The sequence below is a fragment of the Buceros rhinoceros genome, unplaced genomic scaffold (assembly GCF_000710305.1).
Source record: "Buceros rhinoceros silvestris isolate BGI_N320 unplaced genomic scaffold, ASM71030v1 scaffold1877, whole genome shotgun sequence".
In the NCBI taxonomy this organism is placed as follows: Eukaryota; Metazoa; Chordata; class Aves; order Bucerotiformes; family Bucerotidae; genus Buceros; species Buceros rhinoceros.
This window is the reverse complement of record NW_010422556.1, coordinates 55,659-69,306: the sequence shown is the minus strand read 5'-3', so window position 1 is coordinate 69,306 and position 13,648 is coordinate 55,659. Positions and strand designations below refer to the sequence as shown.

General features: G+C 40.3%; 1 protein-coding gene across 1 annotated transcript in view; it reads left to right on the top strand.

The window, feature by feature from the left end:
* Nucleotides 1-312: 312 nt before the first annotated feature.
* Nucleotides 313-13,648, top strand: part of DIP2A (DIP2 disco-interacting protein 2 homolog A (Drosophila)) — a gene marked incomplete at its 5' end in the record, with an annotated part of 67,634 nt that continues 54,298 nt past the window's right edge. The window contains 3 exons of the mRNA XM_010140062.1: nucleotides 313-363; nucleotides 1,741-1,812; nucleotides 11,175-11,294. Of these exons, the coding sequence (XP_010138364.1) occupies nucleotides 313-363; nucleotides 1,741-1,812; nucleotides 11,175-11,294 (243 nt within the window). The remainder of the gene's footprint in view (nucleotides 364-1,740; nucleotides 1,813-11,174; nucleotides 11,295-13,648) is intronic.

Below are 13,648 nucleotides of genomic sequence, written 5' to 3'. Positions count from 1 at the left end.
GTTGTAGTTTGAAATATCTGCAATGATTGAAGTGCTCCAGGATTTGGATTTTTTTCTTACCGGTTTTGAATGGTGTCTTCAAGCTCTCATTTCTTGTCTTGACATAGTGTCAGGAACTTGAAACGATGCACGTTCACTGTAATGGGGGGATGGTTGTTTCTGTTAGCAGTATCCTCTAGCGTAGGAGAGGGGTGGATATTTGAGGAAGTATATTTAGAGCACATAGTGCTATGGACAATATTAAACAAAGAAAACCTCGGAATCAACCCTTGTGTATTAAGGCAAATACCCGAGAAACATTTTAAAATACAGAAAAAGAAGAACTGACAGCTAAGGTCAGAGAGGCCTTAGAAATAGCCCAGGGTGGTATTCTTGGAGTGCTGTCAAATGCTGGACCTAACTCCATTCAAGCACCAAGTGTGCTCAGACTTGCTGAAATTTTTGGTTTTGTGGGGGTTTTTTACTTCTCTTATGGGTGGTTTCCAGGCATTGTTTCGATTCTTTCTGTGACTAGGATGGCGAAAAAGTTTCAGGTTTGACAGAAAGCACATGGTAGAAATAGGCTGTTTTACTTAACCCGTATATATGTAATTTGTGCTTTTTTTTTCCTCCACTCAGTTGTTTGCTTCAGTATGCTCTTTCACCAGTACGTTACTGGTAGAATGTGCTTGAAGCAAAGATCCAAATGTAAAATTTTACTTTTGTGTCCTAAGTAAAGTCGAAATAATCCTTTGCCCACTTTTCTAAAGTGGACCTAGTCGAGTCTGTTTTCAAACGTATCATGGTATTTTTAATATATTTAATCTTGGTTATAGCTCGTGCTGTTGTGATGCATTTGCCAGATATAAAAGGATAAAAGTCCACTTTGTTAGTGGAACTGCATAGTGTCTCACTGTCAAGTGTGACTTTGGGAGGTGGGAGTGGTGTGAAGTTATTCGAAATCACTGTTTTTGTGTCTGTGCTGAGATCTAGAAAGTGGACACAGCTTGTAAAATTTTTGTGGGGTTTGGGTATTTTTGTTTTTATACTAAGCTTGCTGCTGCTTTTGCATATAGGTACCTTTTCTGCTGGTAGACTCATGAAAGTTCAGGTTGTGAAACGTCTCAAGAACTTTGGGTTTCTGCAGAATTCTTCCTTTTATTCTCATCTGCATGAAAACAGGTCGTGTCTTAGCAGTGGAATCCACAGTATAGATTTAAAACAGGGTATCAGATGACAATTGTGAATAAAAAATAGTGTTAGAAGGAGATTATCACTTCCAGGTATTAGAAAGCAGAAACTGATGTGCGGCGCCATACAGACTGGTCAGCCTGGTCCAGGATTTGGAAGGCCCTACAAAGGTGTGGTGGAGGATGTTCTCTCCAGCCCTGGTGTACTGAGCATTTCTAATGCCCCAGAAGGGTGCAGACCCAGGCTTGTCTGCTTCCCTGGCTTCCACTCCACTGCAAATCTTTTGTGCTGCATTCTGCATTATGGTGAACATCTCCAGAACCAGGGTCAACTCAGGTGCTGCAGACAAAACCACTTGTCCTCTTGTACACCTCCAGGATGCTCATTTTCATATGCACACAGGTAGCACTGTGTGGGTGGTGTGTGTATGGCCATGAATTTCCCTGAATGCCGCGGTCTTTGTTGCTAATGTGACTGATTCAAAGTTAGCAAATTTAATCGTGGGTGTCATGAAAAGGAGAAGACTTATTTTAAAACTGTTTAAAACAATATGATTTTTTTCCTTTTTAGGAGACATCACTCAGAAAGGATATGAAAAGAAAAGAGCAAAGCTGTTAGCACGGTACATACCACTAATTCAAGGTAAGAGATTGCATATAAGTTACACCTGTTGCACTAAATCTGTGGAAATATGTAATGGAAAAGTTCTCACCGAATAGAGTAGATGAATTGATAGTGTTTGACTGACATGGCATCTAAGCAGTTGTGTTGACACCAGTAGTGGAAAATTACTATTACAGAGAAGTGCTGAACAAGAGAAAGGCCTGAAATGTTTTCTGGTTTTTTGTTTAGTTTGGTTTTTTTACATTTTATGTAAAATGGTAACATTTTTATCAGCAAACTCCAGTTTGAGAACTGCATTCAAGAGTAAGGTAACCTTAAAAATGAGTGAAGCTATCCCTGAAAGCAAGTTGGCCAGTTTCATTAAAAGAAAACCCTTGCCAGTCATCATTCTTGGTTTTTAGTGTGCTTTTCTACACATGCCCTCTGCCTCCCCATTCTCACCCCTAGTTGCTTCAAAATACTGACTTTTTAGTATTAACTATTACTCCTTAAGCTGGTTAATACCAGACTTTATCTTCAATGGACAAAAAATAAATGTCTGACTTTTTGTTACGTATTTTTACACTAGGACTCTTACATCACTTGGGATTAAAGCTGTTGTGCTGCCATTGAGCTTCGGTCTTGTATAATAAGCCGAGGCCAATTCTTCCATAGCTGTAGAGATTCTGGCTGAAATAAGGGAAAATGAGAAGACAACCAAGACAAGCGGAACCACTAATGAGATACTGTAGACAGATGAAAGAAAAAGAATACCAGGAATGATTTTACGGTGTTAGTGTTACGCTTTCATATCAGAGAACAGAGGGATTAATACCAGGATTTTGATTCTGATACTGACAAAAGTTACTGATTTGAAGGAGCAGTGGACATCTCCAGCCAAAAACTGGAGTTACTGAAAAACTGTAGTTACTGAAGTAGGTGATAGTCTTGGCTTTTGAAATCTTGATGCAGCAACCCCTGTGCCTCTTTGTACCAGGACAGACAAAAGTTCAATTTTCATGAGTTCTACTGGGTTGTGGGTTTTAGGGAAAGGGTTTTTGTGTGTATTTGGCATTGAACATTTAGAATGTGGTCTGGTGTTTCATCATGAGGTTTCTTAGCACAGGTTTGTTGTTGTGTTTTATGTTTGTTTTTGTTTTGTGTGGTTTTTTTAAGAACAGCAAATTTGTAGACCACACAGGACCTAACTCACTTCTGCAAAATGGCTTATTCCTTGAATAGAAGCAGCTTGGATTTTTTGGATAAATACTGCAGTCAGTAGCAAGCTCCAGCTTCACCCGCCACAGCATCTCCTCCTTACACCATTTTTCTCTAAGGAAGTGAGACACGCTTCTCTGTTCAAAATAACCTGTCCTCCAACTCGTCTCAAAAGCTCTAACTAAGCTCAGGCTAAGTATGGATTTTGGCTGAGGGTTAACAGTTACGAGAAGTGCTCTGACAATGAACTCTACTAGAAAGTCATGCCTTTGGATTTCTGACTCTTGTTTTAATCTCTCATAACCGTTGATTTATTCTGCCCTCTCTCCTTTCTGTTGCTAGTGATATTTTTTTTTATGTTTTACCTTTTTCCCTCTCAACCCTTAAACTGACAGGCTGTTGGCACAAATTGACAAGTTCTGAGCTCTCAAGTGTCCCTTTCTTCCCTTTTTTTGAATACTACTGGCCACCCCATGTAATATTCTAACTGTGGCGGTCTTAGAAGCAACACTGACTCCTGTGCAGGTTTTCCAGGGGTGTTACACTAATTAAATTCAGTTTCCTTCTCTAGAAGCCTGTTGCAATACCTGTTTAATTTCCAAAGGTACTTTGTAATACCCTGTTTAGGTAACCTGCTAATTCAGGAACTCACTCAGCTGTAGCAGTGTATGAAACTACAGAATTAATGTGTTAGACAGCTTTGGAAGAAAAAATAAATAGGAAAAATATATTAATGGCACTTTTAAAAATTGTTTTCGCTGAAGCTTCTCTTCTAAACCTAAGTTATTCAGGAGTGTTTCATTCAGAAGTGACTTACATGAATTAGTGATTATATGAATCTAAGTTAACACCTTAATGTCCTGTACAGTAATTGCAAGAAAGCATGTACTAAGGAGATGTCAGTGCAATTCAGCAGTCTCCTAGTTTGTCTGTGGTGTGATATTAGGCTCAGCTAAGAATCCTAGCTCCCTTTAGATTTCCATCTGCTTAAAAATTTCTCCTTGTTCAGCCAGGTTTTCCCTAGTTCATCTTAAGGAGTGGTTGAAAATTAGCTGATCCTATGGTTTGTCCTACTTGCTTGATAACGTGTTTTCTCAGAAGTACTGGCTTACCTGATTTGTCTCCTCCTTCTGCCTGGCTTTGCACTAGGAGGATAGGAATCTAGCTTTAATGTGCTAAAAAAAGAGAGAGCTGGCTGCCTCTGAGCATGAAGAATGATACTCTGGCAAAAAGACAAAGTTTGCTTAAAACCCTGAGCTAACTACTTATTCCAGTTTCCTGACGTGTGTTCCATTAACCTAGTTCTAGCTTGGAAATTTGTTAATTGACACAGCTTCAGCATGGCTCAGATTAATGTGTAGAAATCCCAGGGGCTTTGAGCTTGCAGTCATTTTTTTATTGTTAACGATTTGATCATAGGATTTTTTTGCAAGGTCCTTTGCTCAATAGCATTCCTGATAGGATTCAGTAAGTTTCTTATTTTCTGACAAGTTTTTGCAGTCTGATGGATGCCAGCATTTTAGATTTGAAGGTTCTTAGTCTGTGACCAATAACTCTTGTCTTTCTAAAGCAGATTTGGTCATCACGGTTTTTCCCAAGTATATTCTTTGTCATCTTTTCTCCATAGGTCTATGAGGAAAAGACTGCTGACCAGTTAATGTTATCTCGTGCTCTCATGTACTTATTTGAATTCCACAAAACTGGATGTCTTCCCCATTGCGTGTCAATAACTTCTCTACTTGTTCTGCTGTGAAGCTTTAGCTGTAGTACAGGTCTGATGACTTGGAGGGTTTTTAACAGAATGTAGAGTGAATAAGGGTAAGGGACTGAGTAAGAAACAGAATTCCTAGAGAGAGGTGGGAAAGTAGAAAAAGGAGTAGTGGGAAAATTGTTTGAAACGAAAGGTTTTGATTGCTGTGAGTTTGTAGGAAGTGATTGGAGAACTTGAGATAGGACTGCACATCAATGCGGAAGTTTTACAGAAGGAAAAAGCAGTGGCGCAGATTTGGAAGCAACTGTGGAGAGAGATGGCTTAAACTGAGAGGAGAGGCTGTCCTCTCCGGGAATCTCCTGTAGATTCTCCAACTCAGACTTGAACATGGACGGGGTTTTCTGTGACTTCAGGGTAAGTGATTCTTCTGCCTTGTGAGAAACTGGAAACCTGAGCATATTGCTTGTTTTTAATACAGCAAAACCTGGCCGTGATGAGTATCACAAGAGCCAATGGCCATTCAATGGTATCAGTTAAGCCAACTTTTTGTAGTGCTTTAATCTGAGACAAATTAAAACATAAGGTGATATCTTTCACTTCTGTTACTAATGCTGTCTTATATTTAAGTTGGAGAATAATTAAGATTACGTAGTCTGAAAGGAAACAAGCTGATCATAATTTTTTTATTAAAACACGTAGTTCTTCAGATTGTTTTTAGAATAAGGACAAGTGATTTTCAGCTTGTTCTTTCACAGATCTCTAGGGAGCTCCCTGAGGCCTAAAACAGAAAAGCTGTTCAGTCAGTGTCCTTTACAGCTGATATTTTCTACTGCATTAACATCTTTATATCAGTGAGGGCTTTATAAAGGTGGTTTGAAGTTTTAAAGCACCATGCCTATCCGTTAGTGGTAGGACAGCTTGTGAGCCATGTGGTAACAGGAAGATACTGCAATCAGGGGCTTAGTAAGAGGAGAAATACTCTACTAGCTGATGTGTCTGGTCAAAGCGCGGTACCTACAGATGCATAGGAACTGTATGATAAAGGAATTTTATCTGAAATGAACGTTTTCTTTCTCTTCTTCTCTGTTTTGTCCCAGCTATTACTGGTTCTAATAAAAGGTACGGTATTTCTGCAGAAACATTGATAGTTTGGTTTGCAGTTTCCTCAGCTCCAGATTTCACTTAGGGCTTTCCTGTGGTTGAGTCATTAATCCCCCAAAATACTAAAAGGCGTGTGAGGTGTTACTTTTTCTCATGTTGTTCTTGAAAACAAATGAACTGACTTTGGCTTCAAGGCCCAATCCAAAGGAAAGGGATTTTTCTCTGGTGTAAACAGGGTTATGTAAGCTGGATGGCTGCCCTGGAGAATCACATTGCAAACTCGTCAAAACGCTTGCAGGAGGGTGTGGTGATGGCAAACGGGAATCAATTTAAGAGCTAAGAAATTTAACAAAGTTTCTCTGGATGTAATCCAGCAACTCAGTGTCCTTCTTGGAGTGAGGAGCCCAAAATTGAACCCAGGATTCGAGGTGTGGCCTCACCAGTGCCCAGTACAGTGTCAGGAGCATACTAAACTCAAAGGATTTAGTGCTGTAGGAAACATTGAAGTAAATAGTTCTTAAAATGATGATAAAATTAAAAGCTACATTTCCGTAGCTACATTGAGAGCTTTATCTAGAAATCAAGTGAACTTGTTGCAGGTTTCATAGGTTTTGTTTTCCTTGGATCTGTTTTGTAGGTGGTAGCCCTTCATGCTGCTTGTGCTTATGAAGTGTTGCTGCTGCTGCTGCTGTTTCAGAGGCGTATCTGCTTTGATAGACAATGCTTTATATGCTCAAACTAGCAATATAAGACCTCTGTTCCTGTCAGGATCCCAAAATGTGGTTATATGCATCATCCTTGGTAGCTTGCTTTCTTCGTTTGTAATTAGTGTGCTTAAATAAGACATTGCCTCTGCTGGCTCAGCTCCTATCACCAAATTTACATGTGATGTGGCCAATATCACCTTGAAAGTTTGTAGCTGGCCAAGGATTGTTTTAACAGGTATCTTCCAAGGTCCAGGCGCTGAACTGTCCCGTTGCTCTCTGCTGGAACTGGGTGCTCTGCAGCCAGCCACGTTCTTCCAGTTGCTGTGCTTTACCCGCCCTTCCCTGCTTCTTGTGCTGAATTTGCTGACTCTGTGCCACGGAGGCTTTTCATACCTGGCTTCTGCTGCTTTCACTGCCTGCTTTGATCAGACCTGTGCTGCGTGGCGCTTAGGTAATTGATATTAATTTGGACTGTGACTGACAGGCAGAATCTGTGTACATTAGGACATTAGAACTGGGATGCATATGAAGCATCTCCTGAACTGCTGCTTAAAATGGACTATCACTTTGAGAAATAAAAGTTCTGAATACTGACACGTAGGTGTTCTGCTTACCAGCCTTGTCATCATGTCTAAAGAAGCACGTCTCTTGCTGTTGGTATCTTTATTGAGACAATTTCATTTCCTGGGTAGTACTTGGATTCACTGAACTTTAAGTAAGCATCTCCTATGTTTACATATTTTTTGCTGCTGTTGTATGTTTTGTTTAATGGGAAGTAGTAACGCCCTTAAAATTGTTTCATTTTCTGCAAGGGGAAACTTACGAGGTGAAGTTTACTTCCTTGAGTAGAGGAAAATGTTACAGAACAGTGGAAGACTATTAAGCATAATGCATGTATATGATACCTGTTATTATTATTATTTAAACTAATGTCTTTCTAATATCTTGTTTAGGATAATAAATTACATTGGATAGACCCTTATTTGGTTTCACTGATCTGGAAGGTCACTTAGTTTCAGATCTTGAAGACAAAAATGTGTGCATCAGGTCATATGTTCTGAGATGACAGCATTTGAACCTGAGTAAGGACAGGATGCTTAACAACTGAGGTGAGGCTTCTCAGACCAAAAAGTGAAGACAGGTCCTCAGTCCTCAGATTTTGTTCTCTTTAAGGAATAATTTCCATTTAGTGTCCTGTCTTAAGTTTTAAGTTTTCTATTAAAAGATTCAGAAACCAGCATGTTACATGTAAAACTTTAGCATCTCAGGTCATTTTTGTGAGAAGAGTTTGCCTTTTTCTGTTACAGTTTAATGGAAATAACTGTATCTAAAAGTCTATTTAAAGGAATCTGGAATTAATGTGACTGTTATTGTGGAGCTGTACTCTAATCCAGGCACACCTTAGCACAGCTATGCAGCTTTGCTTGAGAAGACTGAGAAGGACAAGGTGCCCTAGTTATGGTGAAATCAAGGGGTTTTGTGCAGATGCTTCCTGTGAAGGTGCTACACAAAGATGTATCTCTTCTGCTATGATGTATGAAGCAGTACTGATGGGAAATGAGAGGCTATTTCCAGCACACCCGGAAAGGTCCAGGTGTGGAAAGGGCCCCGCCCTTGCTCCTTGCATGCTTTAATAGATGGCTGAAAAACCTGCCAGGGAAGACCTGTAGACCTCCTGTCACTAACCAGAAAACTCATGCAGCTCCCCCTCCTTTAGGGCAGGCAGAGGTAGCTAAGAAACACTGTAGTCCTTGGCAAAAACCTCCCTCCTCTTGGTAGGGGCCCAGTGTGAGTGTGGGTGATACACAGACCACAACCGAGAAATGTGAGCAGGAGGTATCTGGGCCTGGAATTCGTAGAGAGGAAGTGGAAACCAGCGGCAGGGTTGGAGGAGTGTGCTGCAGACTGCACAGCTGGCCGTGGTCCTTGGGCAAAGCAGGGTGCAGAGGAGACAATGCAGAGGGACTAAAGCAAGGCTGGATGGACTGAAAGGTTGGCCTACAGCCACACCAGGAGTGTCCCACATTTGTTTTATGTTCTGCCTTGTCATACCACTTTTCTTTTAGTGCTTTGAACCTGGTTGTTGTCTTTTGTTCTTTTCTTATTTTTAGATCTAGTTCAACAGCTACAGAAAGGTTTAATGGTGTACAAAGAGCTTGACGTTTCGTCTTCGGCCTCTCTCTTCCCCTCTCCTCTCTGCAAAGCTTTTCTAATGTGACATCTCATCTTCTACAGACTGTACGTGTTTGGATACATAGCTGGGTAGCCATGCAAGTGAAGCAGAGATGAGGGCATTGTTGCAGTGCTATTTTAACTTCTTTGGTTTTACTTTTCAATTTACCATTAAAACTTGGAAGAGGATAGTTTTGAAAGGTTCAGCTAGTAAACTGGTATAACTTACCCCTTATAAATTAACCTAGTTTAGAACCGGAATGGCTTTGAATTTCTATTTGGGAGATGACTTTCATGATTGGTCTTTTTGCAAAAGTTATTTGATTTGAAGGTCTAATAGCTGTTTCAAATAAAAGTTTGCTGAGACATTGGCTGGAAGTCTTTAAAAACCATTGAGTTGGGCTTTAAAGCATCACGTCTTCTGCAGATGAGATGAAAGAGGCAAAAGGGCAACTGCTCTGCCCATGGTCTGGCCAGGAGAGTCTTCTTGCAATGAAGTTTGTGCTTTTGCTAAGTATGTTGTTAAAATCTTAACCTCTGCCTGTCTGATGCCAGATGTGTTTAGCTAGGCATCCTCCCCAGCGCTAGCAGCAAAGCATCTTCCTTGTACTGTTAACTGTTTACTGCTCTTAGAGTCAATAATTTTGGTTTGTATAAATCAAAATTGCTAGAAATATCAGTGTTGGTCTTGATTCTCCAGTGTTGGTCTTGATTCTCCAGTGTTAATGGATGCAAAAAAAGTTACAGTTCAAATACTAACTTTAATTCCATCATGTAGAAGCAAATTGTTCTGTTAATGGGAGCAAGCAGCTTCTTTAAGATGACTTTTCCTTCTTGCTGACTTTGGGTAAGTTAAGAATGGATAAAATACAGCAATAGTGGATCAACTGTCTTTAGTCTATATTTCTTAAAATGTTATGTTTTTTGAAGATCTTCAGTGTGAATGGGAGGAGTTAGCCTAGTTATGCAGCTGCTTTTGCTGAAGGCTAAGGTAGTGATTTGCATAGTACCAGAATAAATTAACAAGTTCACCAAGCTTGTGGAACAGGATTTTTCTGGCACATAATTGTGTAGCCTAAGACTTAGATGCAGTATCTTACTATTTTTACCAAAAAGTGATGTTTTTTAGACTCATCCATGGTGGTTTTGCACTGTGATGTGAAACCTCCTTCTCTGAGAAGGCAAGAAGGGAGACTCAACCTAAAGAAACACAGTTGTCATTTCCAACAGTGCCACTGATTTTGTGCCTCATCCTAATTTAAAGGAAACTTCTGAGGTTCATGGATTTCACCACAGCAGAGCTGCCCTAACTCTGATTCACAAAAATCTGTTTTGTAAGTGTTAGAGGAGAAGAGGGTTTTGCCATTGGTAATCTTCCATGCCCTCTTATTTGGGGTCCCTTCTCTTCCCCACTCCTCCTGCCCTCGATACTGGTGGGTCCAGATAGCAGTGCTCAGGTTGGTGATGGTTCAGTGCTCAGTGCTCCCATGACTTGGGAGCATCCCACGTGCAACTTGTCATCTGCTGTTCGATTATACCAGTTAGCTCATTTTCTGCCATTTTCTCCGTACGTTCTGAACCTCTGTGCCTGATGCAGCAGTGGCATTGATAGCAAATGACACTGACCAGCTTTGCTGGGCACTTGGGATCACAGAGTGGGAAAAAAGCTTTGTTGTGGTCTTATGAGTCCTGATTCCAAGGCTTAAATACCATCTGCAGAAGTTGAGCCTGGGGATTCATGGGGTCTAACGTGCCACGAGGAGAGAGACAGGTTTGGAAAGCTGGGTACTGAACTGTAGGACTGGAAAAGGTAAGAGTAAGGGATTACGAGCAGAACATTAATCTATTCTTCCACTTACAACTAACCATAGAATCACAGAATCGTTTGGGTTGGAAGAGACTGTAAGATCATCCAGTCCAACCGTTAACCCAGCACTGCCAGGTCGCCACTAAACCATGTCCCTCAGCTCCACATGTCTGTTAAACCCCTCCATGGATGGGTACTTCACCACTGCCCTGGGCAGCCTGGGCCAGGGCTTCAAACCCTTTTGGGGAAGAAATAACTCTCTTTTGGAGTAAAAAAAGAAAAAAAGAAAAAAGGCACAAAAAGAAAATCTCCTGATCCTTTGTTGCCTTCTTCACCCAAGATCTCTTGTGACAAGATCACACAAAATGGCCCTGCCATTTGGTACATTGACCTTCCTAGTGTAGATATGCTGATGTCTGAAAATTTCGTAAACAGACTGTCTATTTTAGGGAGACACCCAGCTTAGCTGCTTGTCCTGGTTGCTTTTTCCCCATTTTAGATGTGTTACTGGTTTGCATCTGCTCAAATGCAGCTGGAAGATGAGATTTTTTTTTTAAAGGTGTAGGCTGAGGGCTCTAGTTGGACTTTTAAGTAGATGTCAGGGATGGTAAAAGAACGCAGACATGGGAAACGGGTGTTTTATTTATGAACCTGAATTTGTACTGAAGTAAAACTATTATTACAGGTGTGGATCCATCCCTGCAAGCAGAGAACAGAGTCCCGGGCTCTTCGCAAGCTACTGCTGCTGTAGCTAAACAGCAGAAATCCCGTTCTACCAACTCGAGGGACGAGCGCTTCCGATCTGGTAAGGAGAAGAAATGTAGCTAAAATGTCAGGTGCCTTGAGGAAAAGTGTTGCAGTAGTACCTGCATCTAAAGAAAACATTGGAAGTGCTTTGGAAGAAGGGAAGAGCTAATAAATATTTTTGAAGTAGCTTTTTATATTTCTATACGAGTGGGTTTGTTCAAAACCAGAATGGAGGAAATGCCATGAGGGAAAGAAATTGTGGATGTGCTGCTTGGTGTTTTTCTTATTGTGAATTTTGCACCACTTTTAGCAATTTTCTCTTGTTTGCTGTTTGGGTTTCCATTCTCTAGAACAGTTACTTAAACATCTAGAAGACTACAAACATGGGTTGTGTGTGGGGTTTTTTGCTTGTTTGAGCTGTTTTCTTATAGGAAGGTTATAGAATTACCATATTTACTGTAGCTCACTTTCAAATATTTCCTTGTTTAAAGCACAAAAAAGGGAAATGTCACAATGGATATTCTACTCAATTTTAAATGGACACCTCTGTGACAAACCTGTTTTGGAAACTTCTGTGAAAATATCAATATCCCGATCACATCCTGTTTCCATTGTTACTTTTCAGGTGGTTGAAACGTGCTGTTTCCCTGTGAAATTTGTCACAATAGTGAGAAAAGGCAGGTGTTGGGAATTTTCTCTCCTAAATACCTTTGGACTTTAAACAGGAAATTTTCCAGGGTTGTCATATATCTTGGGTTTGGGGATGAGAAGTGCAAGTAATAAAAGGCACTGTGCATCCTTCACATTTTGTTGGTCTGGTGTCACCTGGCTTTCCAACTGCTCGGTCACACTGGTTATTGCATCATACTTACATTTCTGTTGTTTAAAATCGTGCTCCAGAAATGGAGCTGATATGTCTGCATGGATTCCTTAAGAATAACTCAAGGATGGATGAGACTTCTTAAATATTCTGAGGACTCCTGGGAAAGATGCACGTATTCAGCTACAGGAAGAAGAAACTTCTAAATATCAGGGAAGATTACATAGTATCAACATTAACTAAATGACGTGTTTAAGAGTATATACAAATAGGTAATTTAAATTTATTCTTGCATTTCAAATACATCGTCAATGTAATTCTACCATTGACTATTACTGAGAAAAACAAAAAAAAAAACCAAACCGATTTGGTGGTTGAATTACAGCCATGATTTAGATTCCAAATAATTAGACGCAGAGTCATGAATCTGATAGAAATGAATTCATTTGAAGTAGCATGTGATGTCATTAAACTAACAGAAATGAAGTCTGCAAAAAGAGCACAACTGCAAAAGAGGATACTTGGGTGCCGTTAGCTGAGTGAGCTGGGAGGGCCTAGAGCAGTTAGCTCTACGCATAGATGATTTTCCAGTCTCAGTGGATGGAGATTAAAGACGAATCCTGATGTGTGGAGTTTTAGCTTATTTCCTAATGGAATATCCCTGGCTGGTGCCAAGACCCTGGGCAGTACGTCGTGTGGACTGCCATGTCCTCCTGTGGTTTCCTATTGCTGCTCTGGGAACTCATGTTTCATTAAATATTCTTGCCTAGAACATGTTCTTAACTTAGAACCTTTTCCCGAGAAGTTTAAATTTCAGAATTGGTACACATGTAACTGGGTTTCTTCTTCCCATGCCTGACAAGGCTTCATGTGCACAGTGGGTATCAAAACCAAACAGCGATTGTTTTGCTTGGCTAGATTTAGGTTAAACTTCTGCCTATGCAAGGTAATGTAGGTAGAGCTTTCAGAATCCAATCTTTCCTCCTTTTTCCTCTCTAATTTTTAGAAAAAAAATCACCAGTTTTATTGCATTAGTGGTGCCCTTCATTATCTCAGCGTAGAGGTAGAGTGAAAGAAAAATGCAGGGTGTTTGTTGTGTGTGTTTTTACTCTTTGAAAGTATTTACTGCTCTTTTTCTAGTAGATGTTGAATCATCTAGTTCATTCAAGTCCAAAAATGCTTCCTATCAGTGTGGATGCTCACAGTTACTGTGAAGTAACTTCACTTTGTTCCTCCCAACACTTTGGGATGAAAAGAGTCACAGTTTTGCTTCACAAAGCAGTCCCAATTTATCTGAGTAATTCTAGCTGCACTAAAAGCATTTTCTGCCTAAAGATACGTCCAGCACCAGCAGCTTGAAATGTTGGTAATGTTTTTAATTCCCTGTATGTTGACAGATGTTACCTGTTGTGAAGGATAAACAGCTTTGGGCTGTAATCCTGGCTGCTGTTGCTCCTTCTATCAATTACATGCCATATTTATTCTTTAGACTTTCAGAGGAAGCAGGGGAGTGTGTGGATGTTGTTTCTTCTATTTTTATTTCCTTCCAGCCTTTATTTCTTTTTTTTCCTTTCTTTGCATCTCATCAGTTC